Source organism: Panicum virgatum, chromosome 1K (genome assembly GCF_016808335.1).
Source record: "Panicum virgatum strain AP13 chromosome 1K, P.virgatum_v5, whole genome shotgun sequence".
NCBI lineage: Eukaryota > Viridiplantae > Streptophyta > Magnoliopsida > Poales > Poaceae > Panicum > Panicum virgatum.
Genome location: NC_053136.1, coordinates 1,830,446 through 1,856,110, shown reverse-complemented (window position 1 = coordinate 1,856,110; position 25,665 = coordinate 1,830,446). Strand labels below are relative to the sequence as shown.

Sequence of the window (25,665 nt, the reverse complement as noted above, 5' to 3'; positions counted from 1 at the left end):
TTTGCCCTTTATTCTTCACAAGTTGTTGCGATTTTGCCCTTAATCTTTGCGTATTTGCCTCTGTTTTGACCGTTGACTAGGGGTGGGTAAAATCGCAGTGATTTGTGAATAGTAAAGGGCAAAATCACAAAGTTAAAAAATAAGGGCAAAATCGCAATTCCACTTCAAAGTAGGGGTAAAAACATAAATGCCCCAAAAAAGTCTATAAAAAAGAAAGCAAATATATACAATGACCCTAAGCGTACCATCACTTCCTCACCCATATAATTACGTGATTTCTATTAAGCAGTAAGTACATTGCTGGTGAAAACTAAGGAGCAGATAAATCACGCATGCATGATGTCACATGCATGGGTTCTCATGGAGATGGAGCAAACAAAAGTTTCAAAGCAGCAGCATCCTCATGTAGTCCTCCAGGACTGGGAGCCTCTGCTCCTTGTCGTACGAGTACATGACGCCGACCATCCTGGCGGCGTTGAAGCAGGCTCGTGCGAAGCTGGTGGAGAAGGTCCTCCTGGAGAAGCACTCCCTGTTGAGCTCCTCCCACTCCCTCTTGATCAGCCTCCGCATGTGTTCTTCGGCGTCGGCTGGGGTGCAGCTAGGGTTCTCCAAGTACAAGTCCCTGTAGGATCCATCCAATCCTTCCTGTGCTTCATCCTGCAAATTAATAAGATCCATGATAAATTTAAAAAAAATGTTATAATCAAGGGTTTCATGCATGCTAGATCTATATACTGAAAATTTCACTATGGATCGGATCAGATTAATTTTGTGAAAAGCATTTAACAAGCAGCAGTGTGCGTTCTGCAGACCTTGGCACTACCCAAGTCATCCCAAAGTCTGAGGATCTTGGCCACGCAAAAGATGGCCGGAGGGGTGTGATCACTGAGCTTTGCAGCATCCTCATTAGTACTTGTTACATGATGTTGCCCTAGAAGGTAGAATACGTGCGCAAATATAAGCGGCACTCCGGAAGTGACAACACCATTTCTCAGATGGGCGACGCTACGGTACACCGGTTACCTCCCAGGAGGTAAGACCTCAAATGATTCCCAGCCGTCCATTTCTTAATTAATTAATTGATTATGTTAATCTTAAACATTGAAATAATTATGACTCCCAGCCGCATCCGCTCTAGCGACCCGCCTGACTTCTAGCGGCGACGGGTGAGGCAAATCAATCTCTATCCGACTGCCGCCGCCGCCGCCTCCTACGCCGCCCTCGTTCCGAGATTCATGATTCTGTTAGCCTGGTTCCTATACTCTCGGAGATGGATTCAACATAGGCATGGATTAGGGTTCCATCGCTACATAGAGGCTGCCGCCGCCTTGTACGCCGACCCTGCACTCGACGGCGTCTTGCCGGCGGCCACTGCGTGTTGTGCATCCCGGTGGTCCGCCACATCGGCTTCCGCCGTCCGTCAGCCACGGCTGGAAAGGTAAGCCGGAATATGTCCTGCCACCGAGGTTGCTGAGCAACGCTTTGGCCCTCTATCCCCATCCCTGTATCTTATCAGCAGACTTTGCTTTAGATTCATCTGTGGGTGAAACTGAAGGAGATGGAGAATACAGAATAAAGCTACTCCCATTAGATTGTTTAAGGGATTGACCACTCCATAGAGTTGGTGAATCGAGTTGTGTGCTGATCAAAGATGGTACGTTCTTGTTTGTAATATATTATGGACAAGGCCTTCAGAGTCATTTTTTAATTTGATATATTTTGTTGTTTTTTATATGTTTGATAACCAGGTTGCAACCGTGTGTATGCCAGGAAAATTTGCTGCATTATGCAGGAAATTGACAAAGGATCAAAGGGATATAGTTGAAAAAATAGGATTAGGCAAGTTACTTAATATTCCATCGATGCCTATTCAACGTATGCTAGTGGAGAGTCTTGTTGAAAAATTCAATGCAGCAGATAGGACCTTTACAATTCAGGGCCACGTGGTTTCTATTTCCCCATGGGATGTGTACTGCATATTAGGTCTAGTTGACAAAGGAGAAAAGATTGAAATTAGTAGGAAGCAAGCAGACCGTAAATGGTTTAGTGTTTATAAACAAAAGGGTGATACATCAATCACTTTCAAATACTTGGAGGAAAGAATACCAAGGGAGGCTGATGCTGATCACTTTGCTAGGATGTTTGTGCTATATGCTATAGGAACAATTTTGGCACCTAGTTCTAAGGGTTATGTTGCCAGCAACTATTTAGAGTTGGTGGTTAATGTTTCAAGAATCAAGAATCTCAATTGGGCGCGATTCACATTAGTTCATTTGTTGGACAACCTGGTTGAATTCAAGAAGAACAGAAGAACAGGACTTGCTGGAAATTTGGCACTATTCCAGGTGTTTTTTTTTTGTCTGTACTAGTTTTAGTATTATTCATGGTAGTACTGAAAATGTTAGACATCAATGATTAATATTATGTGCCCAGGTTTGGTTTTTTGAGCATTTTCAAGCATCTGGTGATGGCTTAGATTATACACTGCATCAACATCCGTTGATAAGAAATTGGAATGAAGACAAAGTTTTGAAGCGAGCACGCATTCAAGCTATAAAGAAATTTGGGGCTGAAAAGGTAATTTGGAATGTGTTATTTTGCCTTCTGTTTTATCTAGTGATGGATGTGAAGCTTCTTTTTTTATGGTGCAGGTGGTCACGGAATTGGAACCGAATGAGTCCAAAGTGCACACTGGTAATGATAATTTTTACCAGGATATTGGTGATGACCAATATAATGAGGGAATGAGATACGAAAAATCTGAAAATAAGGATTGGAATGAGAATGTAATGTTTTTTAATTGCACTTTTGGACAGTAAATGCATTAACCAAGTTTGTTGGTCAATTGTTAGTTGTCCATTTAAAGTTACTCTTATTTCTTTTTAAGGTTGAACAGGAAGATGTAAATCAAGAAGACCTGCGTGATGCTATGGAGGATGACGAAATCAAGATAAAGGTACATATCTGTATGTTTTAAGAAATGAATTTGAGTCGTATTTATGTTAGTGTCCATTGTATTTCAGGAATCAATGGAAGCAATGAAATCCCTATTTGTTAGGTTCCCGGAGTTGCATACGGTTGTGCAGGTTATAAATTCAAGTTGCTCTATTATTTATAATACATGTATGTGAATGGTTAGTATAAAGCTGCTTACGTCATTTGCATTGAAAATATTAGATGGTTGTCAAGCTATTTGATGGAACTAGAAGTAATAGGTCTACAAAGTGTGAGGGAAAACAATGTGATTCATCGGGTACTAGCAAATCGCGAGAATCGAATTCCAATGTTCAAAAGGAAAGTGAGTTGGCAAGTCATGCAAACAGTATGGATAAATCAGAGAAAGAAAAACCATGTCCGGAGCAGGGTACTGGTGATGAAAGGGAGGTTTCTTCATCCAACTTATCTTCAGGAGCAAAGAGGAAAATTGATTTTGTTTTGAGTCCTACACTGGTTGAAAAGGTAAAAACCAGAACCAATAGGCAACCAAGCAAAGTCTGCAAGTCTCCGTACATAGGCACAAAGCAGAATAGGGTATCTACAACAAAAACTAATTGTCCAAATGTTGGTATGTGTTCATGCTTTGGTTTTTCATTGAACAGATACTTTCTATATATTAATGTTTAACAATGATGCAGGCGACATTACAAAAGGACTAGAGTTAAGTGACTTGGAACTTCACGCCATTAAATATATTTTGGAGGAATTAGCGACTGAACCAAAAAAAAGTCTAGTATCCATAGGTGGAATTGAGCTGGGTGCTAATCAATTGAAATGTCTAGTAACACGTGTGAGAGAGGATGCAGGAGACAAATGGTTATGTTCTGGGGTAAGTCGTGTACTTTAATTTATGTATTTGCCATAGAAAATTTCTTGGTAATTAATATTATTATGTATGCATGCAGATAGTAGACTCCTATGCAACTATATTCAACTCTGATTGGAAAAAAGATACTAACGAGATAAAGCATGCACTTTTAGATGTCAATTGTCAGTGGTTACGAATGATTGGGAAAGCTTGGGTACAAACTGGTGTACCTTGGTGGAGGTTGTGCCATAGTCTGCTCAGGAATTGGTTGGAGCTGATATGGTAACACTGATATCATAGTTTTCCATTTCACAACTTAATGCAGATTCTAAAAGTTAATGTCCATGTTAATGTAGGTCTTCATTCCCATGAATAATACAAAAAGTCACTGGTGGCTCTGTGTTCTGTACCCTGCTAGAAATGAAATTCAAGTTCTCGATTCTTTCAATAGGACCATAAATTATGAAGAAGAATTAGTCGAATTGGTATGTGCGATATACTGTTAAGCAAGTAAGTTGAAACTATTAAGCTAATCGTACAATTTTTTTGACTTAAGCTACCTTTCAGAGATGTGGAATTCATTCAATTTTGCAAGCAATTTTGGCATCATCTGACAAGTTGGAGTCCAGGTGGAGTAACTATGACATTCTACAATGGGATGTTGTTGTGAAGAAAAACATTCCACGACAACATGATGCGTAAGAATTTTCATAAGCTTGTATTGTGGGGGTAGAATTGAACCTATCCATAGATTTATTGTAATGGTTAAAAATTGTAATTGCAGGTGCTCATGCGGGATTTTTACAATAAAATATATGCAATTTTGGAATGGGAGTGAAATAACAAATCCATTCACGCAAAAGGATATGGAGAAATTTAGGAAGAAGATGCCAGCTGAGCTGATCTTGTCGCCCTTGAATGAGCTTACTACCAGCAAAGGGCATGTACTTGCCACCCAGAATTTTAGTTGATCTCTATTTTTTCAAACCATCAGGATTTTTGTAAAATAGTTTAGATTTATTCTAGAGTTGGTCATACAAAGAGAGAACAGAAGGCTCTTGTTGCTAGCTATGCTATCCAAGTTTGCCATATTGGAGTTAAATTATAGTTGTTTGTGTTTGAACTACCAGATGACATGCTATTTTTCAATTAGTGATCTCTGCAGCATTCCTTACTACTTTCCAGGTTTGATGAATTCTGAGCACTCAGCAGAAAAAAAAAACTGATAGCTATCGGACAAAGTTTCTGAAAATGAGTTCACTTTTTTAGCACTAACGGTTGTCAATGTAACCTTATGAAGCTTTCCAGCTTCGTCACTGCACAGGAATGCGTGCATATGATGAAAAACGTCGCATGTGTTGGATCAAATAAAATAAAATCATTCACACGCAATGCTGAATGTTCATGTACGGAAAGGCGAAACGATGGAAAGCTTGCACACACGTGCTTATTCAGATTTGTGAAATGATGCCATATATACACGCAGAAACACTTACACATTCACTCGAATATTTGTTAAAATGATACGTACTTGCAATAGCCTTCAGGTTCAGGCTTTTACACAACCAGTTCCAACTTACAAAATCTAAAAAGCAAAGATACAATTGCCGCATCAGTGTTGGCGTCGTGGGCGCGTGCCACTCTAGCTGCGATGTCGCCTGTGGTAGACGTTCCCGTACATAACAGCTTGCTACCCAAGAGCCGACCGTAGCAAATACCTGGACATAAAGCACAACAAAATAGCTAGAGTAACTAAAATGATCACTGAATTTCAAGTGTACTTACTACAATATAAAGTAATTGACAACATGATGACTATAGGGAGATTAACCTGATCGAATATTTAGAGAATAAACTGATCAAGACATGGAGAGACCCAAATTTCCCATCACCATCTCCTGCAGTCAATTGAATTTCAGTCATTTATAATCCAGTTTTTTTGTAGCTATATACGACATATAGAAAAAGGATCACCTTTTAATTTTTGGGCAAGTCCGTTTGTCGTGATCGGTTGCCTTGCATTCTGAACACCTCCTTTTATTTGGCCTGTCCAAGAAGTTTTTGAACCTCTTTGGAGCTCCTTTGCTTTGGACTATGTCAGGATCTTGGACATTTATTGGTGATGCCTCAGCTTCTAAGCCATTCTCTTTGTCTTCAATACCACTTGATTCACCCTCTATATCTTCTCTTTTTCTTTTTCCTTTGAGCTCCGCTTCAAGAATCTCCTTCCATCTCATATATTCATCAATTGAACATGATGCTTCTTCGAAAACTGGTTTTGCCAACATAAGCAGTTCACTGAAACGAGTCCCTTTCATTGAGTTCACATGATCAGTTGTTTCTAAAGAGATAGCAGACTTGGCATTAAGTGTCCACCTGTTTAGCACACAACATTGTGGCATCGCAGCACCAAGTGTAATCAACACAACCATGATATGGCAACAAGGAATTCCTTCACACTCGAACTTCAAACAGCTGCAGCTAACATTTCCAAGGGTCTCCTCATCATCACATTCCACTTCAAAAACCTTGGTGCCACCTCTTGCTGCAACAATGTACTTTGTCGAAACATCAGACTCCAAAATTTCCCCAATGTCATACAGTGTTGCCCTTGTAATTTCCTTCTGCACCAAATAAAAATTTGCTGGAGTGAAACAGTTAGCAGCTGAGTTTTCCAAGACATGATGTTCTGTAATGCCCACTGGTATGGACTGGGAGGCCTCACAGTCCAATTGCGACTCGTTTCTCCTAATGCGAGAAACACAATGGAAATAATGATCAATCATATCATACAACGTCATTTTCCTGTCTAGGTGCTTGTGAAGTCGAGAATTTAAGCTCTCACTTCGCTGGTTACTCTTGGCACCCAAGAAATATTTATTCTCCAAATAACTAGCTGCCCACAACCTCTTAATTGTGTGCATCATTGTCAGCCACCTGATATGCTTACGGCGTCTACGACGTTTACCAATTGCATTAATCTTCTTAAAGAAGCTTTTCCATTGATTCTCAAAGGTTTGTGGAGATGCACGCATGTAAATCAGCTTCCTAAATCCAGGGATCATGGAATAATGAAGGAAGCGAGCAGCATTTCTCTCAATGTGCCATGCACACAAACGGTGATCAGTGTTAGGTAAAACTACTCTTATAGCCTTGCGCATTGCACGGTCTCCATCAGTAATTATGGACTTTGGTTCCTTGTTGTACATTGCTACTAGAAGAGTTCTTAACAACCATTCAAATGATTCTACATTTTCATGAGAAACAATGGCACAAGCAAATATTGTAGTGCTGCGATGATGATTCAAGCCTACAAAAGGAACAAATGGCATCTTGTACCTATTTGTTCGGTATGTACTATCAAAAATTACCAAATCCCCAAATGCTTGATAATCTAGGCGAGATTGTCCATCACACCAAAATAGATTAAGCAAGCGACCTTCAGCACTAGTCTTATACTCGAAGAAGAATTCAGAATCCTCTAGTTGCTTTTGTTTCATAAACTGCAACACAGCATTTGCATCACCATCTGCAATCTTTGCTTTTTTATTCAAATATGAAAAATTATACAGATCCTTAGTGACATGACCGACATTATGAGGTCCCCCATATTGCTGCTCCAAAACATCCATAATTTGATATTTCCTTAGACCAGCAGTCTGGTATGCTAAGATTTCTTTTTTCTGCCGGTCTGAAATTCTACGATGCGAGAAGAGGAAACCTACTTCATTTGATCTGGCCATAACATGGTTGTGCGTATCGATGTACTTATATACATACCATACATTCATCTCAGGTTTATGTTTAATCACCACCTCAAATGGACACTCAAACCGTGTAACTGGCCGGGGTCTCCTTTTCTTATCTTCCATGATCAAGAATTTAGGTTGCCTAGCCCCCGCTTTTGAGCATAAATACTGACGACTTGAGATGTCATCTTTGTTTGGTGCACGTGTAACCTTCCCCTTTCTTAGACTAAACCCTTTATTCCTTGCAAAAGCATTGAAGAACTCATACCCATTATCCTCAGAAAGGAAAGTCTTCTCTACAATATATTCATACTCAGCTAACTCTTCAAGTGTCTGGGTCGGTGCTGACATGCTAAATTATTGTTACCTATTAAAAATTATATAGAAGTTTAATATCACACAACTGGGCGTATCTACTAAAAGTTGCAATATTTCTTTGGCTGACACCCTTGTCAAATATATGGACAAAGCTGAACAGGAAGATCAAATGGAAAGTACTAAACCTTTGTTCCCACTGCTGTTGCTCCTGATGACCTCCTTCACTCCCCGCTTCAGGAACTTGGCCCTGAACCTACAAATTCGGAAATTATCAAGACTGGATGGGAAGAAATCGAGTTGGTCATGCCTTCCGCCGGGCGGCCCCACGGCAGCCCAGCTATCATCTTACCTTGCTGGGGCGCTCCGCACTCGCCGCCCCTGGATGTCCCGGCTGGCGGCTGCCCCCCACCCCTCAGTACTACCCCCCTGTGGGCTGCAGCCCTGCTGAAGTTGGGGAGCTCGGAAGCCGATCGCCAGAGCCGGACGCTGGGGCTGGGGCGCTGGGAGACATATCTGGTGCAATCACGGAACTGGTGAAATCACCGTGCAATCCGACTAAAAAGGTCTTCAAAAAATTCTGAAAAAAATCATGAATGTACATCTCGGTCTACCCCATCTACATATAAAATTTCATGGTCAAATTCATCTTACTCTAGCAGTTACAAAAAAGACAAATTTGGACTGCATTTGAACGTTACTGATTGTCAGAAAATTTGTCTTTTTTTTGTAACTGCAAGTGTAAGATGAATTTGATCGTGGAAATTTATATGTAGATGGGGTAGACCGAGATGTATATTCATGATTTTTTTTAGAATTTTTTGAAGACCTTTTTAGTCGGATTGCACGGTGATTTCACCAGTTCCGTGATTGCACCAGATATGTCTCCGGGGCGCTGGGCGGAGGACGGAGGGGCCGGAGGGCCAGAGGCGGAGGTGCACTGGCTGGGTCTGGCCGTCTGGGGTGCAGACGGCGGCGGTAGGGAGGGGGGCGGACAGACTGGGAAGGACCGAAGGGGGCTCGCCGGCTCGGGCTAGGGTGGGAGGGATTCAGAATTTTGGCTTTCTTTTGCTGGGCTTTTTGTTGAATCCGGCCCATAGGCTATAGATGACGATATAGTACATTTGTGAATACATACTGGTTAAATATAATACAATTAATTGGTTGAAATATAATTTATTGGTTAAATATAGCAAATAAATACAAAAAGTACCAAATTTTAATATAGTTTACCACATGTTGTATGTGAATAGTAGAAAAAAGTTTCTTGGTGAAAAAAGAAAAAAAATTTATTACTTTGTCGTGTGCTAAACAAAAAAAACTCGGCCGGGTGGGAAAAGACCGCCCCACCGGTATTAGCTTAAGAAGAAGCCTCGGCTTCCCCGACCGAGAAAATCCCCGAACCCTGGCCCCGCCCTGACATTGGGAGACGTAACCCCTGGGAACTACCTGCCTGGGCCATGTAAGGGTCCTCAGGACGACCTGGGTCGTCTCACAACCAGTGCTTTGGCACACGGGGCCAGCGAGGGGATTTTTTTTACCCTCAGCCTGAAATTCGCTCCCACGGGGAGTAGAACTCAGGACCTGAGGGGTGTCGCTGGAGTGACTAACCAACTGGGCTAGCATCCTTTGGCGTCGTGTGCTAAACAAACACACGACAATTTTATTACTTGGCCGTGTGCCTGGATTCGGGCACTCGACAAACGTGTTATTTTGCCGTGTGTATTCTTGTCCTGCAAACGAGCAAAGAACCTATATGCCATGTGTGCCTTATTTGATGTGTATTTAATAATTGTCTCATGCAAACAGAATCTTAGCCATGTGGCCGATATAAGGCACACGGCAAAGATGTAAACACACAGTGTTGGGGAAGCCACCTTAGTGAAGACCTCCGGCGGGAGGGTTCCTTCAGGTCCACTCATACAACCTGGGCCGAAGCCCACCAAGCAAAGAGGTCGAGCATCAAGCAAGCGAATAGCACGTGGGCTCGACGTGGGACCATGGATGAATGCAAGCTGTAATCCATGATCGTTGTAAGATTACATGTATACCCATGAAATATTTCTAGAATCTAGCCGTCGGAGGGTAAAAATGTGTAATTATGCGAGGAGTAGTTGGACCATCGCCTATAAATGCCGTGTATATTTCCTCATGATGGGACATTTAATACAAGAGTAATTGTTGCTCTGTTACTGTGTGTTTATTGTGTCTTCTCGTTCCGCGGTCTGTTCACTTCCGAAGGGGTCCTCGTCCCCTCCCGAGCTGTTGTGACACTCCACCGTCCCGAAGGGTGTCCTCCACCAACACACGGCAAATAAGCCATTTCCGGTAGTGAAACCAATCTCTCACTTCCTCTCGTGAAACCTTTTGGCCTGACAAGTGGACCCATCGTGAGGGGTAAGATGACCCTAATCTTGGTGAAAAAGAGATTCAATTATTTCAACTTTTTATAGATAGATAATTATAGTCCTACCTCCGATTGCAACACATGTTTTAATTAGTTTTAGAGAATTCATAACATGTCAAAAAAATTGGATTTAACTTGTATTCTATACCATCTCTGAGCTATTTTCTTGGACTCACAAGATAAAATTTTGATGTATGAATCATGTCTATGATAAAGAATAAAAAAATTATATGCTGTTTCAAATGCTTCTAAGAGATAATTTGATGTCACATCTAATGCTTCGAGGGGACAAAAAAGTATTTCTTGTCTCAATTTAATGGCTAGCACAAGCTTTGGTACAAATAAAAATTTGGTTGGCAAATGTCACTTCATGGCTAAAAAAACGTTACACCCAAATTTCTACCTGTATGTGACGTGCATGGCATGGAGGAGCAAAGAAATGCATCTGCCAAATGTCACGTCATGGCACATTAGATGGTACAGATCTCATAGACACCGGTCATGATATGATTCTAAAAATATTTTTCTAGCCAAGTTTGTCACGTATACACGTTATTGCCATGAACATATTTTTTTTCGAAGTAATCAAACACCGCATGTTTGCTTTTGTTCACGTTAAGGAACAAAAACAAATCTGAGATCTCAAAAAATTCCCATTGCCGGCACATCTCAACTAATCTGCATGCAAGTTAGATCTAATCTCAACTAACCATGCATGCAAATTAGATCTAATCCCTACTTTTTGTATTTAAAATAAATATAATAAATATTAAAACTATTACCTCCTAAGAGGTAATAGTCTATAAGATCAACGGTCCACAGTCATTTCGGTTGCCAGCCTGACCGGTTGCCAGCCACTTTGACTCGACCATGAATCCATCAAACAGCACTTCCCACTGCAATGTCAAATACTATCTTAGTTTCTTTTCCTGAGAGCAAACTGAAGGAGTGTAGGGAAAAACAAGCAAGTTAGTAACATACTGCTTCCCTGAGATGATTGACAGGGTTGAATCCATGCTCCTTTTCGGCCATGTCTGCGATCTCATTTGTAATGGTGTAGAGAGCGTTGTAGCAAGATCTCATGCAACTGGGGAGTGAATCAGGAGCTGCAGTATTCCACCTGCAAATCACAATATGTATCAGCATATGCATGAAACAATCATTCAGATACATTAAGGTCTAAAACTCTGCATAATCATTTTTTTGTGATAACTTATTGGTGTTTTGCATTTAAAGTTGAGAACTGCTATATATGTGTATATAGTAAACGAAAAAGAAGCAGGAGAGATCACCCTATTATGGCAAAAATAAAGACCAAGCTTACATTTTGACTGCCTTGGTGAAGAGGGATAGCTCCTCTACTGTGCCAACAAGATCAAATATGTCATCCACAACATAGACAAGGGAGATTATCTTTGTGATCTCAATCCGGTATCTGGAGAAGGAAGATCCCTGCAGGACTGCCATGGGCCACATGTACCACTTGAGCACCTGGTCCCGGGCCACCGGTATTTCTTGAGCCAATCCTAGCCCCATCCACCATCTGCATCGTCGATCCATGAATAATCAATATGCATGGTCAGTGAGGCATTTCACTATCGTTGATGTATCATTGTATACAACCGAAACGACAACCACATGATGAAGAGGCGAATAGCTTGAGAGAAGGTCGACTGGATCTCAGTGCATCCTTAAAAGTAATACTCCCTTCGTTCCAAATTGTAAGGTTGTTTTAGTAAATCTAGATACATAGTTTTTGCTACGTATCTGGATATATTATATGTATTTAGGTGCAAATCAAAAAATATGTATTTAGATTTGCTAAAACGACCTACAATTTTGAACGGAGAAATTAACACGAAATTAAGGAAAACACAAATGAACAAACTGAAAAAACTCGGTCGAAAACCATAATGACCGCTAGGCAGCTGCTGGTGGCCGCAACATATATATTCGCAGGGCAGTAGAACCGCTACTAGTGCTGACAAGGCTGATAGCTACTGATCATGCTGGTCAGAAGCACTTAGTGTAGTGATGCCCGGTCGGCCGGAACGCCATGAGCGGTCAGTAAAATAGAAGTGTCGACACTAGACAGGTCAACAGACAGCAGACAGCGTGTGGTGCCGCGGCCGCTACTAGCCAGCAGTAGTGTGCCTATATAGAAATTGAAAAGCCTCGGGAGTTCGAATTGGGCAGGCGGGCCAACGAACTCTGGCCACGAAAAGAGTTGATTTGTTTTTTTTCATTCAAACAAAAGGACAGAAGGAGATTTTTCTGCTGTGCACTTGTGCAGGGACAGAGAGTAGCACATACTACCAACCTAGTACAGAATAATACGGTGGCCACTGCTTCATCATTGTACTGTATTTTTTTATTTGGCAAACAAGTGGATGGCTACTGTTCTTTTCATCGTACATATATATTGTGTTGTTGTAGACTTGTACTACTGTATACGTAAACATGCATTAGGGTTGATGCGTATTTAATTACTTGAATCTAAAGTACGGTCCAAGCTATAGTAGTCCTGCGCGCTCTGCTGCTTCCTGAACAAATTGCTGCGTGGGTTATTCTCAATTTCTCATCGACCACGCAGTCTCAAAGCAGCAGCATCGTCGCGTAGTCCTCGAGAACAAGGAGCCTCTGCTCCTTGTCGTACGAGTACATGACGCTGACCATCCTGGCCACGTTCAAAGAAGCCTGTGTGAACCTAGAGGAGAAGGTCCTCCTGGAGAAGCACTCCCTGTTGAGCTCCTCCCACTCCCTCGCGATCAACCTCCGCATGTGTGCCTCCGCGTCCCCGGGGGTGCAGCTAGGGTTCTCCATCAGGTAGAAATCCCTGTACGATCCGTCCAGTCCTTCCTGAGCCTCATCCTGCAAAACCCATGCATGGACAAAAATACTGATCAGGATTTAACTTGTTGTAGATCGATTTTTCTTTCTAAAGTCGGAATGGATTTGAAAATCTTAACAAACATTTAACTTAAAAATTAATTATATATATGTTCTGCATGCTGACCTCGGCACTTCCCAAGTCATCCCAAAGTCTGAGGATCTTAGCCGGGCAAGAGATGACAGAAGGGATGTGGTCATCGGCGAGCTTTGCTCCAGCTTCGTTACTTTTGTCATACCCTAGCATGGCGAATATGTGTGCAAATGTAAGTGGCACTCCTGACGTGACAACACCATTTCTCAGGTAGTCCTCTGCAGTAGGAGCCTCATCGGTTGCCAGCCATCTTGCCTCAACCATGAACCCATCAAACAGCGCCGCCCACTGCAAAAAAAGTGTAGAAGTTCTTGTAAGCTCATCAGGAATAGTACCATCATCGATCATATATCTAGACAGATGGAGCTACTAGAATTTTTTTTTATTGATACGCGGATCGATCAAATTGAAGAAGTAGTGTAAGGAAAAAAAAACAAGTCTGTAACATACTGCATTCCTGAGATGATTGACAGGGTTGAATCCATGCTCCACTTCAACCATATCAGCGATCTCATTCGTGGTGTTGTAAATAGCCTTGTAGCATGATCTCATGCCACTGGGGAGTGAATCAGCAACCGCAGTATTCCACCTACAAATTGTATTTTGGACAACATGTCAGCGTGTATATATGAAACAACTATTAATCTACTTCCTCCGTTTCAAAATGTAGGTCATTTTGACTTTTTTTAGATTCATATATTTTGCTATGGGATCTAGACATACTTTATATCTAGATGCATAGCAAACACTATGAATCTAGAAAAGCCAAAACGACCTACATTTTGGAACGGATGGAGTATATCAATATGTAATCAATTATTTTTAAATATATGGCAGCTGCTAGCTTACATTTTGATTGCCTGGGTGAAGAGGGAAAGCTCCTCCGGTGTGCCAACAAGATCAAAAATGTCATCCACAACATAGACGAGTGAGATTATCTTTGTGGTATCAATCCGATATCCGGACAAGGAGGGTCCCTGGAGGCTTGTCATGGCCCACATGTACCATTTGGGCACCTGGTCCCGCACCACTGGTATTTCATGAGACAATCCAAGATCCATCCACCATCTACATCACATCTCACAATTAGAATCCATAAATGGTAATTCTACGTTTTTACCTCTTGATCAATCTTAGCGAAATTAAACAAAGCTAGGGTATAATTTTTGTCACACTTTTATGTAAATTACTGATGGATGAAACAAGACCATTTCGTATTTAACTTGTTTAATTAGTTAGTTACCTTTTAACCTCCTGCATTTCTTCCTGATGCAGCTGTTTGCTGAGCTGGAACTCTGCAATTGCTAGCCCCTCCATTGCAGTGTCCCTAGTGGGCAGGCTCTGCAGGTAGCTGAGGTGGTGCCTGGCCTTATACTGCATCAGGCTCAGGTGGTAGGGATGGTCAAGGGACTGCCTCACGTACCTTGCGAGGCCTGGCTCCAGGTACCTGATGGCAGATGCAAGGTGCTTGCTTGAGAACTCCTTTGCCTTGTGCAGTGATGGCTCCTCTCCCATGTCCAGGTGTGACATGTCGTGGAGGCTCAGGAGGCCTCTGATGTCCTTGCTAAGAGCAAGCTTGAACTCGCCGGTGCCGTCAGTGAACCTCCGTAGAACATCATCTGTTATACAGCATTATTGATAACAGTAGGAACAATTAATAATTTAAACAACTTTGGCCCTCTCTTTTAATATATATGTTTCATCAGACCACCAATTCGATCTCTACGTTTTACTGACCTGCTGAAACATCATGGCCGGCCTCTCTCACGAGCTTGAATGCAAGTGTTGCATCGAAGAGGTCATCGCTGTGAATGAGATCCAAGCACGCGCCCATGGCGCTCTGGATCTCTTCCTGGAAGTAGTGGTCGATGCAGAGGCGCTTGAGGTTGTCGATGGTGGCCATCATCTCCCGGCCGCTGTTCCTACGTTCCTGCAGAATCTTTTGCACGCTTGTCAGGCCCTCCTGCAGCAGCATATGCAGTATATTTTTCAGAACACTTTGAAACTTTTAATTTTGGTAGCAAACTAAAGTCATTATATATCGTCAATATAATAATAAAATGATACTAGGGTTAAGGTAGAGAAACACAAGCACAAGTAAGGAAAAACGCTTGATCTTATTGATGAGCTATACCTGGAGCTGGAGGTCAAAATCACTGGGCAGGAGCGTTTTCGACGCCGCCGCCGAAGCGATGATGGAACGGCCACGGGGGCGGCCTCGCTGGTCGTTGTTTCTGGTTGCCGCCAGCGAAGCTGAAACGGGAAGAGGCTCCACGGAGCGCACGGAGAAGGTGCGTGCAGGTGCGGCGGCCATTGTTAGCTAGCTCTAGGTAGTAGCAAGTATAACAACGACGCTACTCAAAACTAGCTAGCTAGACAACTTAGGCGAGAGCAAGGGCTGCAAGGCTCTATATTTTGATTCCTAGCTATTGCAGTGTGAAATTGCAGCTTGGGAGTGATAGATATGCATCGAGGTGAACGCAGGGCCTCCAATTTATAGGGAGGTACAGGTCTCCCTCGTCCCCACTCAGATATATGCATGCATGTGGGCTGTGTGCAGATGCACAGGCCGGAGACAATTTTTTTTTCTAAAAAAATAATTATATGTGCATGTGAGCCAGATGCCATGTTAATTTGCATTGTTGTGGTGTTATTACACTATATGCAAGTACTCCCTCCGTTCTAAATTGCAGATCTTTGACTTCAAATTTGACCGCTCGTCCTATTTAAAAATTTATGCAAAATATCACATTTTTGTTGTGGGTTGCTTTATCAATACGAGATCTAAGAATGAATTAAATTTGAAAAAAATTGCATAATTTTTTAAATAAGACGAGTGGTCAAATTTAAAATAAAAAAAAGTCAAATAAACTATTACAATTTGAAACAGAGCTAGTAGCTTGCTAGCTTCTGATCGATGCCCAGCATGGCAGCATCTATGTAATTTGTTGGGTCTCTGTTTGTGTTTGTGTGCTGCTCAAATATTTCCCTCTCGAGATCTGTGCTGTGAGGCCCATGTGAAACCCATGTACAGCTGAATGCAAACGCCGAGCGATTAGGCCCACTCGAATTCGCGCACCCTACAAATATGTTTGGTTTTCCTCAAAAAAAAATATACAAATATGTTTGGTGCGAATGAAAATGAACATTATTGGCTGGCCCCGAGATCCACGCTTTCATGGAGAGAGAGAGAGGGGAGACTATTATTAATTGGTTCCCTTTTGAACACCATGTGGATGGAAGCTAGCGTCGCTGTATACGACTGTTACCGGAGTACCGGCACCGCTAGAAAAATAGCTATTAGTACCAGTCGGGAACTCTAAGTACCGGGCTCCCGACCGGTACCGGTTGGCCGGTACTAAATGGGACATCATTTAGTACCGATTAAAATGCCCGGTATTAAATGGTCCATTTAGTACTGGTCGGTAACACGGTCCGATACTAAATGGTTTTGAGCCCAAAAATAAAGAAAAAAAATTGACGAACCCTCGGGAGATCCGCACACGCGCATCGTCACAAGTCACGCGTAAATGCGCGTGCGCGGTCGCGAGGATTCAAACTCATGACCTCTGGTCTCGCGCGTTGCTTCCTTACCATCTCACCTATGCATCACATGAGATTGTGTGAGAGATGCTTTTCTTTTGAACCAACCCGTGGAGGAACATTTAGTACCGGGCCAAGCCACCGGCCGGTACTAAATGACACATTTTAGTACCGGTGGGTGTTACCGATCGGTACTAAATGGACGCACCTTTTTAGTATCGGCCGGTGGTTTGGTCCGGTACTAAATTGGCTCTGAGAGCTTTCAAATTTGGACCCGATACTAAAATGGCATTGGGACAAGTTTAGTACCGGACTAAATTACAACAGGTACAAACAGTCAGGGATGAATGAGGCATTTTCTGGTAGTGTGGTCCTAAGTAACTCTACTTTGAAAAATTCATGACACGATTTCCTTACTCGTGTTCGAGTGCGAGGACAAAATTAGTCAATTCATATGTCCGTGTTTGGTAAACTCTCCATTCTCAAACAAATGTCATTTAATTTAGAATATATATTAAAATTTATTTGAAAGATTTTGACCACTAGTAATACACAAATGTCTTCTATCCCTTGGGATTTTTATTTCCTTTTCTGAAATTGTTACTAATATTTTTTCTATAAACAAAGAAAGAAAAATAACTGTTTCTAGTACGTGTCCTATGTATGACTGATGCAAGCACAAGCAGTGGATGCATCAATGCAACTAGCTAGAAGGCCCATATGTGGGACTGTGATGGATCAGTTGGTCCCCAAGGCCGTGTGCGGAAGATATGTGGCCGGTGTGAGATGCCCACACGTTTATTACATGAGAAGGATAGCAGTCTGCAGAGAAGATTTTTTTATGGTCAAGTTTGATTTTTTTTATTTATATTTTTGGTATGCTAACCAGGTTGCAACACAAATAAAGTCCTCCCAACAAAGCCTATCAAGATTCAACGATCGTAGGTTTTTTTTTTGAATATCGATCGTACGGTTCCTATTAAGTCCTCCCAACAAAGCCTATCAAGATTGTCCGGACATGTGATGGCAACACCACTGACTTTTCTATTAACATAGGCCTACACCAGGGATCAGCATTGAGCTCTTATTTATTTGCTTTAGTGATGGATGAGGTCACAAGGGATATACAAGGTGAGATCTCTTGGTGTATGCTTTTTGCTGATGATGTGGTGCTAGTTGACGAGAGTAGGGCAGGGATTAATAGGAAGTTAGAGCTGTGGAGACGCACGTTAGAGTCGAAAGTGTTCAGACTTAGTAGGACCAAGACCGAATACATGATGTGCGATTTCAGCGTGACTAGGCATGAGGGGGGAGACGTTAGTCTAGATGGGCAAGTGGTGGTCCAGAAAGATACTTTTCGGTATTTAGGATCGGTGCTACAAAAGGATGGCGACATTGATGAAGATGTTAGGCATAGAATTTCAACTGGCTGGTTGAAATGGCGGCAAGCTTCTGGTATCCTTTGTGACAAGAGGGTGCCACAAAAGCTAAAAGACAAATTCTATAGGACAACAATTCTGTGGCAGCACCGCCCAAATTAATCCGACTCAAGTGCGCATCACCCTAAAGGTAATCCCGGCTAACACGCACTTCAAACGGAGTAATTCGGCAGGGCTGTCGGGTAAAGTCCCGAAGAATCCACCTGAGCGTTGATCGAACCCAAAACTTACATGCAACCCACACGAAGGTGAGTCCAGAGAGTACAATATTTCACAAATATATTACATTACCGAGTCTTAACTTAATTATTACAAACTAAGTTCGAAATCTCAGAAAGGTACTTGAAGTTCAAATTGAAAGTAGTTCAGAGTTCAACTGCAGCGGAAATAAAGCGAATTCTAAATGACGATACAAGATGTCATAATGAAGCCCGTACATGACATCACTCGGCGTTGTCATCGTTGGCCAGAGTCGAATCCCACTCCACTGACCAACCAGGGGGTAAAGTACACGGCCAAGTCAAGCTAGCTATCTGATCTTCAAACATATCACCTGAAACAAAGTTGAGCCACAAGCAAGGCTGAGTATACTAATACTCAGCAAGGCTTATCCGACTAGGATATACTTAGCCCTCTAACTAGACATGCAAGGCTTTTGGCTTGAGGGGTTTGTTTTTGCCGAAAAGCAATAAAGAGTAAGTCCTTATTTTCAGATTTTAGCTTTCAACTTCTAGTTCGATTAACCATTCTACATTAGCATCTATCCAATAGCATACATGGTGAAAAACAATTATTTTTCATCATTCAACCATATAAATGCACAAGTAGATAGGAATATAAGCAGTTGCATAAATTTAAAATAGGTAGGACATGTTCCGGGGCTTGCCTTGCTAAGCAAAGTTAGTCTTGGGCTCTTCCGAACTTTGGTTCGGGTCTTCGGCGGCTTCAGTTAGATTAGCTTGGGCTTCATGCTGCTCACTCTCGGACTCCGGCACCAGCTCGTACGTACCGTCGGCGAGAGTAGGCGTATCTATATGAAATGCGCATGCATGAGTTGTGTGATTGTAACAACTTTTTATTTACTTCACTATAAAATTGTAAAATATTTCTTTTACACCTACTTGGGCAATCGTTTATAGAGTAGTAATTAACTTGGCTTAAACTTATAGAGCAAGTTGGATTTCTTATTTTTGTCTTTTGTCATTTTTCACAAAGAAACTTAGTTTATTTACTATCATTACTAGGAAGAGTTTATGGTGTTGAAATTTTTATGCAGAGAACAAAACTAAACAAAAAGCTTACTATAAAAGTTTCAGCCATTTTCATTAATCATATCTAACATGAAAATTAAAATACACAGATTCTTCTATAAACAAGATTCATTTCTACAGGACAGAATATGACAGTAATAGTGCTCATGATTTTACAAAGTATTCCAGATATTCTAAGAATCCTACTGTAAAAGTTTCAACAAATTTTAGTTAGCAAATTAATCGTGAAAAATAAAACAAATTGACACTGCTAGAAACAAAACCTATTTATACATAACAAGATATACAAGTTCTGGTGTTAAAACTTTTCATGAATAATTCTAATATGGTGTAAAGTATTCAGTGAATGTTTCATATTTTTCTAGTTACAGAACTATTTATCATGAAATAGCACTATTAAACATGGATTAAATCACATATATAGCTTGACCGATCAAAAATTAACCAAACTTGGACAGTGGTGTTTATCTATCATTACAAAAAACATGGAAAAAGTTTCATGCACATATCTATAGTATAACATCCAGAAACAAATAGCAAGGTGTTAAGCTAGATCTAGCAAAGACTAGGATTTCATCTAGTTAGGTGTGTTCTTTGGTGCTCAGATTTTTACACAGGTCTACACATTTCAGGAAGTAACATCTAGCCAAAAATCAACTATAAATACTGAGTATAACTCCTAGAACAAACATAGCCCATTTAATCTAATCTTTTTCCTAGATTAAAATGTAGACATATTATGAAGATGTGCATGTAACAAAACTTGGAGATATTGTAACAAGGATTCCAAAACAGTTGAGTTTGAATTTTTCAGATTTTTCTACGAATTTATATCAATTTTACAAGTTCGCTGTTTTTGGAAACAAAAAGAAAAACAAAACTGACTCTCGCATATATACCCCTGGAAAGTTTTGGGGACTTGCAAATAGGTCCCTGATCGGACTTGGAGCAGGGGAGGAGCGGCGGCCGGAAAAGGGAGAGGGGACCGAGTGCTACCTGTTGGTGCCTCGGATTGGGTCCGGGGCGGCCTGTGGCGGCGGCGCCATGGAAAGGGGCGGCGGTGGTGGCTCTGTGTCGCCGGTGGCGGCTCGCCAGCGGGGTTTGGCGGGGGCGGCCGGGTGTGGCGGCTTTGGTAGGAGGTGGGCAGCCGGGACCTCGCCGTGGAGCTTCAGGGGGAGGTGAAGATGCTGTTTCGGGGGTTGTCGTGGACTGAGGTGGGCTGGAGAAGGGAGCTCGACGGTGGAGCTTGGGCGGCGGCCATGGCGGGCGGCTGTGGCTCGCGTTCCGGTGAGGGCAGTGGCGGGAGCGACTGAATGGCGGCTCGGGGAGATGGAGTGGAAGGCGACGAATGTGTCTGGGTGGTCGTAGTAGGTCGGGGCGAGCCCGGATGGCGGCTCAGCGTGGAGGGCGAGCTCGGCGGTGGTAATGGTGGCGGCCGTGAGCTTTTCTGGGCACAGGGGAGGCGGAGGCTTGGTTCTTGGGCGAGAGGAGTGAAGAGGGAAGGGAAGCGAGCGTTGTGACTAGAGGGAAGGGGCCTGGGGTTTTGCGGGCGTGGCGTAGGGAGGCACTCATGGCCGGGCGGCGTCACAGCGAGACGATCAGGCAGCGGTGGTGAGCGCGCGTCGTGTTGCGGGCGTCGGGGCGCGGCGTGCTCATTTGGAGCGGGGTGTCAGCGAGCTCAGCAAGCGCAGCAGCAGGGCGGCAGCAGGGCAGCGAGCGCGGGCATGCAGCGGCGCAGCGAGCGCGGGCGCTCGAGTGCTCTGCGGCGCGCAGGGAGGAGGAAAGGGGGAGAGAGGGTAAGGGTTGGAAAGTCAACTGTTTGACTCGATTCAAATTCAAAATTTTCAATTGAAACTTGAAAAAGTTTGAACACGAAAGTTGTTCAAAATGTCGAAATCTACAACTTTTGTTTCAGGCATTTTCCCATTTGAGGTTTCATTTGAAAGTTACAAATTCAAATTTAAATGCAAAAGAAATTACCCTATACACATTGTTTTTCGAATTTTTCTCCAAATTTTGTGTGCTAACTTGAAAAACTTTGAACATGAAAGTTGTTTGTTATAAGAAACTCTACAACTTTTGTTTTGGGCAAAAATTAATTTATGCTATGGTTTGCACTTTGTATTTTCGGAACTTTTCAGCATTTTCTGAAATTAATTATGGGAGAGAATGTAAGGTGGATCGACTTATCATTTCATGTGCAAAAACTCACTTTCTTCCCATGCCTTCAACTAGACTTTGGTTTATTATGATTTTAGTGAGGTGCCCATGAAATTTCACAAGCAAACTTGCATCAGTTTAAAAACTATTTAAGGTTTTCGACCTATGCACATATACACTTAGACACACATACATACACATCTATTTCAACGTTTCTTGATTAAAGATGCATGATTTGGTGCTAATGACCCTGGTTCATCTAATTAAACACCTGGGGTGTCACAAATTTGTCCGGCGATGTTATATAGTGCTGAATGTTGGCATACAAAAAGGCGACATGTCCAGCAACTGAGTGTAGCAGAGATGCGGATGTTGCGGTGGTTTTGCGGGCACACAAAGAGGGATAGAGTCCGGAACGAAGTTATTCGGGATAGGGTCGGGGTGGCACCAATTGAGGAGAAACTTACCCAGCATCGGCTGAGATGGTTTGGACATGTCCAACGAAGGCCTCCTGTGATGCCGGTGCGTAATGGGGTTCTTGAGCGGGTCGATAATGTAAAGAGGGGTAGAGGTAGACCTAAACTAACGTGGGATGAGTCGGTTAAGAGCGACCTTAAGTATTGGAATATCTCTAAAAAGATAGCTTTGGATAGGAGCGCTTGGAGACTAGTTATCAATGTGCCTGAACCTTGAACTTATTTCTTTGGGGTTTCATCTCTATTTCTTTCGGGTTTCATCTCTAGCCTACCCCAACTTACTTGGGAAAAAAGTCTATGTTGTTGTTGTAATCGTCTATGAAAAACATAGGACCAGCTGCATCAAACATTTTAGGAATCAAGGTCTAGTAGTACATTCAAAAGGAAGCTCCAAAACATTGGCTATGTTTAGTTCGCGAAAAAGTTTGGGTTTTGGTATTATAGCATATTTCGTTGTTATTTGATAAATAATGTCTGATTATGGACTAATTAGGCTTAAAAGATTCATCTCGTGCTAATCAGTTAGACTGTGTAATTAGTTATTTTTAACTCTATTTAATGCTCTATACATGTGTCAAAAAATTCGATGTGACAGATACTGTAGAGAATTTTTTGGAAATTAAATAGAGCCATTGTTTTGGCCACAGACCACGTTGTCATTGTCACAGCAGCAGGCAAAGATGTGATCTCCCGTATGTGAAAACTATCCTGCCGTCCTGCATGTCCTCATCTCCAAGCGTCAGCGTTGTGATGAAAGCAAGCAATGCAATGCAGAGCAGCCAGTCAGATTTGATCTGCTGGGTCGTTCTGGTTCAGGCGATGCATGTCGCATCGCAGCCTGACAGATCCATCCGGCCGGGAATAAATTCAGGAGAGCCCAGGACAAGGTTTCTTTTACCTGGTCAAGTCAATTTGGATCTGTGCGCTGGCTGCAGACATGAGGATGGATTCATTCAAACTGTGTTTAGACTGCTTGCTACTCGTTATCGATGCATACATTTTTCCGACCGTGACTGAATTGAAGCCGCAACCAACTTTTTTTTTTGCGATCGTGCCTGATCACATTTTTCATTAAAAGAAAGCCACAACTAACTTCTTGTTTCACACATAACAGTGACATGTGTTTCCTATAATATCTAACACGTCTAACAGTGACATAATTTACAAACTTTGTATTACTAAAATCCGGGTTCAACTAGAGAAAATGGGCCTACAACCTAAAAGTGTACCCTAGGGAGATCCATAACTAAACGTCTGGCTCCACAATCTCTCATCCCTCTGCATCCCGGCAGATGAACTTAGCACAGCAGGGACAGAAGTCTACGTCTGCGTGTCCTGCAGTGATGTTTCAACAAAACTCCTGAGCAACTAATACTCAGCAAGACTTACCCGACCAGTGGTTATAGCTTAACCCACATATCTAGACATGCACCCCTTTTCCTAACTGTACACGTTTAGAACAACAAATTGCAAAGATAGCAATGCATAGGAATGAAGAAACAACGAAGAGCAAATTCCTTATTTGACACTTAAATTTGCTCTTACAACAGATCAATTTGAGAACATATCACTGATGCTGCCAGTTTGATAACAGAATTCAGTATGGCAGTTTGATAACAGCCGGTGGTAGTGCACAATCACAAGTTACAATCCCAATTCACATCAGTCACACGATTCTCCAATTTAACGTTCAGTCACACGATTCCTGAACTCCACTCTAAATTCACATCAATTACAATCTCCAATTTGGCATGCCTTTTTGTGCCCCTACTTGCTGCCCGCACAGAGGTTTTCTGCACAGCTGAAATCGAGAACAGACAGCATTATGCCAAGGCTAGGCATTAGGCAACGCAGGCAGCAGACCAGCGCAGGCCATCCGTGAAGACTTGACAAGTGCTGGCTTTGCGACCTCGATGATTCAGCAGCGGCGATCTGCCGCCCTCGCACTTGCCGTGGGATGCTGTAGGAACAGCGATGTGCGTTAGACATCCCTCGGACATTCCTTGCGTCATCAGGTTCGACTTCTAAACTCAGCATGGGTACTTGCGCAAAGCGTCCATTGATTTCATCGATCGCAAAATTTGTTGAACCTTCACTTAATTTAAACAGGAATAGTGAGATGTAAATATAGTGTGAGCAAATAAAGGCTTTATTTGACTTTAGGACTGACCATGAGATGTGCTTGTGCAATCTGAATATCTGATGATAGGGGTAACTCCAAGAAAATCAAGCTATTTGATGATCCCAATCCCCCATGCCCCTTGGATGTTGATCATGTGGCCCAGATTAGAAGTTTGCATGGTTGCACGAAGAAGTTGGTTTGCACTTGATACATTGCCGAGCATCAATGCCTTGCCAATCAGTTGATCAGGCAACCAACTTGATACATTGCGGAAAAAGCAACTAAGGCGAATCCTTATTTCCATATTTTAGCTCATAATTCTATATATCTTGACCATCATCTAAATTTGGCATATCTAGAGCAAACATGATAAAGTATATACTAACCTTCCAAGTGAATATAACCATATGCCATACATACTCCCACTCGATACTACGCTGTGACGCAGTGATCAAGGTGCCCATGTCCGAGAGCGACTGACGGCGAATCGATTCGATTTAATCTTGCAAGGTGGACCTAACCAACACGGCACGCGTATGCCCCGTCGGACCACACGCACCAACCCTTCCCGTTCCCGCCTCGAATTACAGAACCGCCCCACCTACATATAGTCAGCCGAGCTCAACAAGAGCCCACAAAAAGTAAACATATGCATCCCATTTCTCCGCGACTACTCAACTCGCCCTAAGGGGTGGTGATGAAGTTCTGTACTTTCGAAGCGAGACAGTACTAGGCTTACCGGTTTCGACTAACTCCTACTCCCGGCATGCGGTTAGTACAGTTCAAATATGATCAGCAGGGCCGACAACGGCTCGGTCCTTAACCGACACAGGCGGAACTACACCTCTCCCGCCCGGTCTCAGATTCTATTCTTTCTTTCATTCTAAGACTTCCATCCCAAGATGAGTAACTCATATATGGAAACATAAAAACAACATATATCTCGCGAGTAACAAAAAATTACTCGACTTCTACCGAACCCTATTTAGCATAGCATATCTATCGTTCTATACATACTAGTATAACTCAAGGAAACCTAGGGTTCATGCAACTAGGGTTTCAAACAACTCCTAAACATAATGCGCAAATAATAAATACATATCTAGGTGTTAAAATTTGAATTAATAGGATGTGCACCGGGGCTTGCCTTCAGTCTGCTGCTCAGAGCTAGGGTTAGACGGGCCTTGGGCCGGGTTCTCACGCCTCTCCTCCTGGGCTTGCTCCGGCTGCTCCTGCGGTGCCGCAATCACCTCGAACACGACGTCCTCAACAGCGGATGCTACACGAATGCATATGAAATATTTGAGTGCAGCTCAAGAATGCAACTATTATACTTCAACTGGAATGCCCTGCGGACTGTTCGTGCCCAAGTGGCGGACCGTCCGCAGTACAACT

General features: G+C 42.5%; 5 protein-coding genes and 1 long non-coding RNA gene across 14 annotated transcripts; 1 reads left to right on the top strand and 5 right to left on the bottom strand.

Annotated features, from left to right (window-relative positions):
• Nucleotides 1–188: 188 nt before the first annotated feature.
• On the bottom strand, nucleotides 189–1,500 carry LOC120647706 (terpene synthase 2, chloroplastic-like). Its single transcript, XM_039924567.1, has 3 exons — nucleotides 1,463–1,500; nucleotides 813–1,005; nucleotides 189–657 (listed from the first exon to the last, which is right to left on the bottom strand). Exons 1-3 carry the CDS (start codon nucleotides 1,498–1,500, stop codon nucleotides 385–387), a joined length of 504 nt encoding a protein of 167 aa, XP_039780501.1. The 3' UTR covers nucleotides 189–384.
• On the top strand, nucleotides 1,025–4,982 carry LOC120703836. 5 transcript variants are annotated; one of them, XM_039988321.1, is made up of 13 exons: nucleotides 1,026–1,438; nucleotides 1,532–1,654; nucleotides 1,749–2,345; nucleotides 2,434–2,577; nucleotides 2,652–2,786; nucleotides 2,888–2,956; nucleotides 3,024–3,086; nucleotides 3,178–3,565; nucleotides 3,636–3,826; nucleotides 3,903–4,087; nucleotides 4,162–4,315; nucleotides 4,435–4,503; nucleotides 4,590–4,979. In XM_039988321.1, the coding sequence occupies exons 2-11, from the start codon at nucleotides 1,652–1,654 to the stop codon at nucleotides 4,175–4,177; spliced, it is 1,791 nt and encodes a 596-aa protein (XP_039844255.1). In that variant the 5' UTR covers nucleotides 1,026–1,438; nucleotides 1,532–1,651; the 3' UTR covers nucleotides 4,178–4,315; nucleotides 4,435–4,503; nucleotides 4,590–4,979. The 5 variants fall into 5 exon arrangements, with proteins under 5 accessions (XP_039844192.1, XP_039844255.1, XP_039844124.1 ...); XM_039988258.1 differs by having other exon boundaries at nucleotides 1,025–1,438; nucleotides 1,532–2,345; nucleotides 2,897–2,956; XM_039988190.1 differs by lacking the exon at nucleotides 1,026–1,438 and having other exon boundaries at nucleotides 1,553–2,345; nucleotides 4,162–4,290; nucleotides 4,590–4,982.
• Nucleotides 4,983–5,228: 246 nt separating this feature from the next.
• Nucleotides 5,229–8,373, bottom strand: LOC120703667 (protein FAR1-RELATED SEQUENCE 5-like). 3 transcript variants are annotated; one of them, XM_039987952.1, is made up of 6 exons: nucleotides 8,222–8,373; nucleotides 8,058–8,125; nucleotides 6,182–7,921; nucleotides 5,780–6,103; nucleotides 5,637–5,703; nucleotides 5,229–5,523 (listed from the first exon to the last, which is right to left on the bottom strand). In XM_039987952.1, exons 3-5 carry the CDS (start codon nucleotides 7,903–7,905, stop codon nucleotides 5,694–5,696), a joined length of 2,058 nt encoding a protein of 685 aa, XP_039843886.1. In that variant the 5' UTR covers nucleotides 7,906–7,921; nucleotides 8,058–8,125; nucleotides 8,222–8,373; the 3' UTR covers nucleotides 5,229–5,523; nucleotides 5,637–5,693. The 3 variants fall into 3 exon arrangements, with proteins under 3 accessions (XP_039843886.1, XP_039843778.1, XP_039843829.1); XM_039987844.1 differs by having other exon boundaries at nucleotides 5,780–7,921; XM_039987895.1 differs by having other exon boundaries at nucleotides 5,229–5,495; nucleotides 5,780–7,921.
• Nucleotides 8,374–11,076: 2,703 nt separating this feature from the next.
• On the bottom strand, nucleotides 11,077–11,826 carry LOC120647696 (terpene synthase 2, chloroplastic-like). Its single transcript, XM_039924561.1, has 3 exons — nucleotides 11,601–11,826; nucleotides 11,258–11,396; nucleotides 11,077–11,172 (listed from the first exon to the last, which is right to left on the bottom strand). The coding sequence occupies exons 1-3, from the start codon at nucleotides 11,810–11,812 to the stop codon at nucleotides 11,077–11,079; spliced, it is 447 nt and encodes a 148-aa protein (XP_039780495.1). The 5' UTR covers nucleotides 11,813–11,826.
• Nucleotides 11,827–12,694: 868 nt separating this feature from the next.
• On the bottom strand, nucleotides 12,695–15,728 carry LOC120704116 (terpene synthase 2, chloroplastic-like). Of its 3 annotated transcripts, none has more exons than XM_039988489.1 (7): nucleotides 15,394–15,728; nucleotides 14,997–15,198; nucleotides 14,503–14,878; nucleotides 14,109–14,327; nucleotides 13,710–13,848; nucleotides 13,293–13,547; nucleotides 12,695–13,147 (listed from the first exon to the last, which is right to left on the bottom strand). In XM_039988489.1, the coding sequence occupies exons 1-7, from the start codon at nucleotides 15,571–15,573 to the stop codon at nucleotides 12,872–12,874; spliced, it is 1,647 nt and encodes a 548-aa protein (XP_039844423.1). In that variant the 5' UTR covers nucleotides 15,574–15,728; the 3' UTR covers nucleotides 12,695–12,871. The 3 variants fall into 3 exon arrangements, with proteins under 3 accessions (XP_039844423.1, XP_039844489.1, XP_039844348.1); XM_039988555.1 differs by having other exon boundaries at nucleotides 14,997–15,189; XM_039988414.1 differs by having other exon boundaries at nucleotides 12,814–13,147; nucleotides 14,997–15,222.
• A 7,912-nt stretch (nucleotides 15,729–23,640) lies between these two features.
• Nucleotides 23,641–24,519, bottom strand: LOC120704813. Its single transcript, XR_005687698.1, has 2 exons — nucleotides 24,319–24,519; nucleotides 23,641–24,238 (listed from the first exon to the last, which is right to left on the bottom strand). It is a non-coding gene; the product is annotated as an uncharacterized LOC120704813 (long non-coding RNA).
• Nucleotides 24,520–25,665: the final 1,146 nt, after the last annotated feature.

What these genes read in the sequence shown, in the direction of transcription:
- LOC120704116 (XM_039988414.1), bottom strand. Translation starts at nt 15,573, where the DNA reads ATGGCCGCCGCACCTGCACGCACCTTCTCCGTGCGCTCCGTGGAGCCT. An exon ending in ATTTTGACCTCCAGCTCCAG is followed by an intron (nt 15,223 to 15,393) that starts GTATAGCTCATC and finishes ATGCTGCTGCAG; the next exon opens with GAGGGCCTGACAAGCGTGCA. An exon ending in CGGCCATGATGTTTCAGCAG is followed by an intron (nt 14,879 to 14,996) that starts GTCAGTAAAACG and finishes GCTGTATAACAG; the next exon opens with ATGATGTTCTACGGAGGTTC.
- LOC120647706 (XM_039924567.1), bottom strand. Translation starts at nt 1,500, where the DNA reads ATGGGGATAGAGGGCCAAAGCGTTGCTCAGCAACCTCG. An exon ending in AGCGTTGCTCAGCAACCTCG is followed by an intron (nt 1,006 to 1,462) that starts GTGGCAGGACAT and finishes GGTGTACCGTAG; the next exon opens with CGTCGCCCATCTGAGAAATG. An exon ending in ATGACTTGGGTAGTGCCAAG is followed by an intron (nt 658 to 812) that starts GTCTGCAGAACG and finishes ATTAATTTGCAG; the next exon opens with GATGAAGCACAGGAAGGATT.
- LOC120703836 (XM_039988190.1), top strand. Translation starts at nt 1,734, where the DNA reads ATGTTTGATAACCAGGTTGCAACCGTGTGTATGCCAGGAAAATTTGCT. An exon ending in GAAATTTGGCACTATTCCAG is followed by an intron (nt 2,346 to 2,433) that starts GTGTTTTTTTTT and finishes TTATGTGCCCAG; the next exon opens with GTTTGGTTTTTTGAGCATTT. An exon ending in ATGACGAAATCAAGATAAAG is followed by an intron (nt 2,957 to 3,023) that starts GTACATATCTGT and finishes ATTGTATTTCAG; the next exon opens with GAATCAATGGAAGCAATGAA.
- LOC120647696 (XM_039924561.1), bottom strand. Translation starts at nt 11,812, where the DNA reads ATGGGGCTAGGATTGGCTCAAGAAATACCGGTGGCCCGGGACCAGGTG. An exon ending in TTCACCAAGGCAGTCAAAAT is followed by an intron (nt 11,397 to 11,600) that starts GTAAGCTTGGTC and finishes TGTGATTTGCAG; the next exon opens with GTGGAATACTGCAGCTCCTG. An exon ending in TCAATCATCTCAGGGAAGCA is followed by an intron (nt 11,173 to 11,257) that starts GTATGTTACTAA and finishes TTGACATTGCAG; the next exon opens with TGGGAAGTGCTGTTTGATGG.
- LOC120703667 (XM_039987844.1), bottom strand. Translation starts at nt 7,905, where the DNA reads ATGTCAGCACCGACCCAGACACTTGAAGAGTTAGCTGAGTATGAATAT.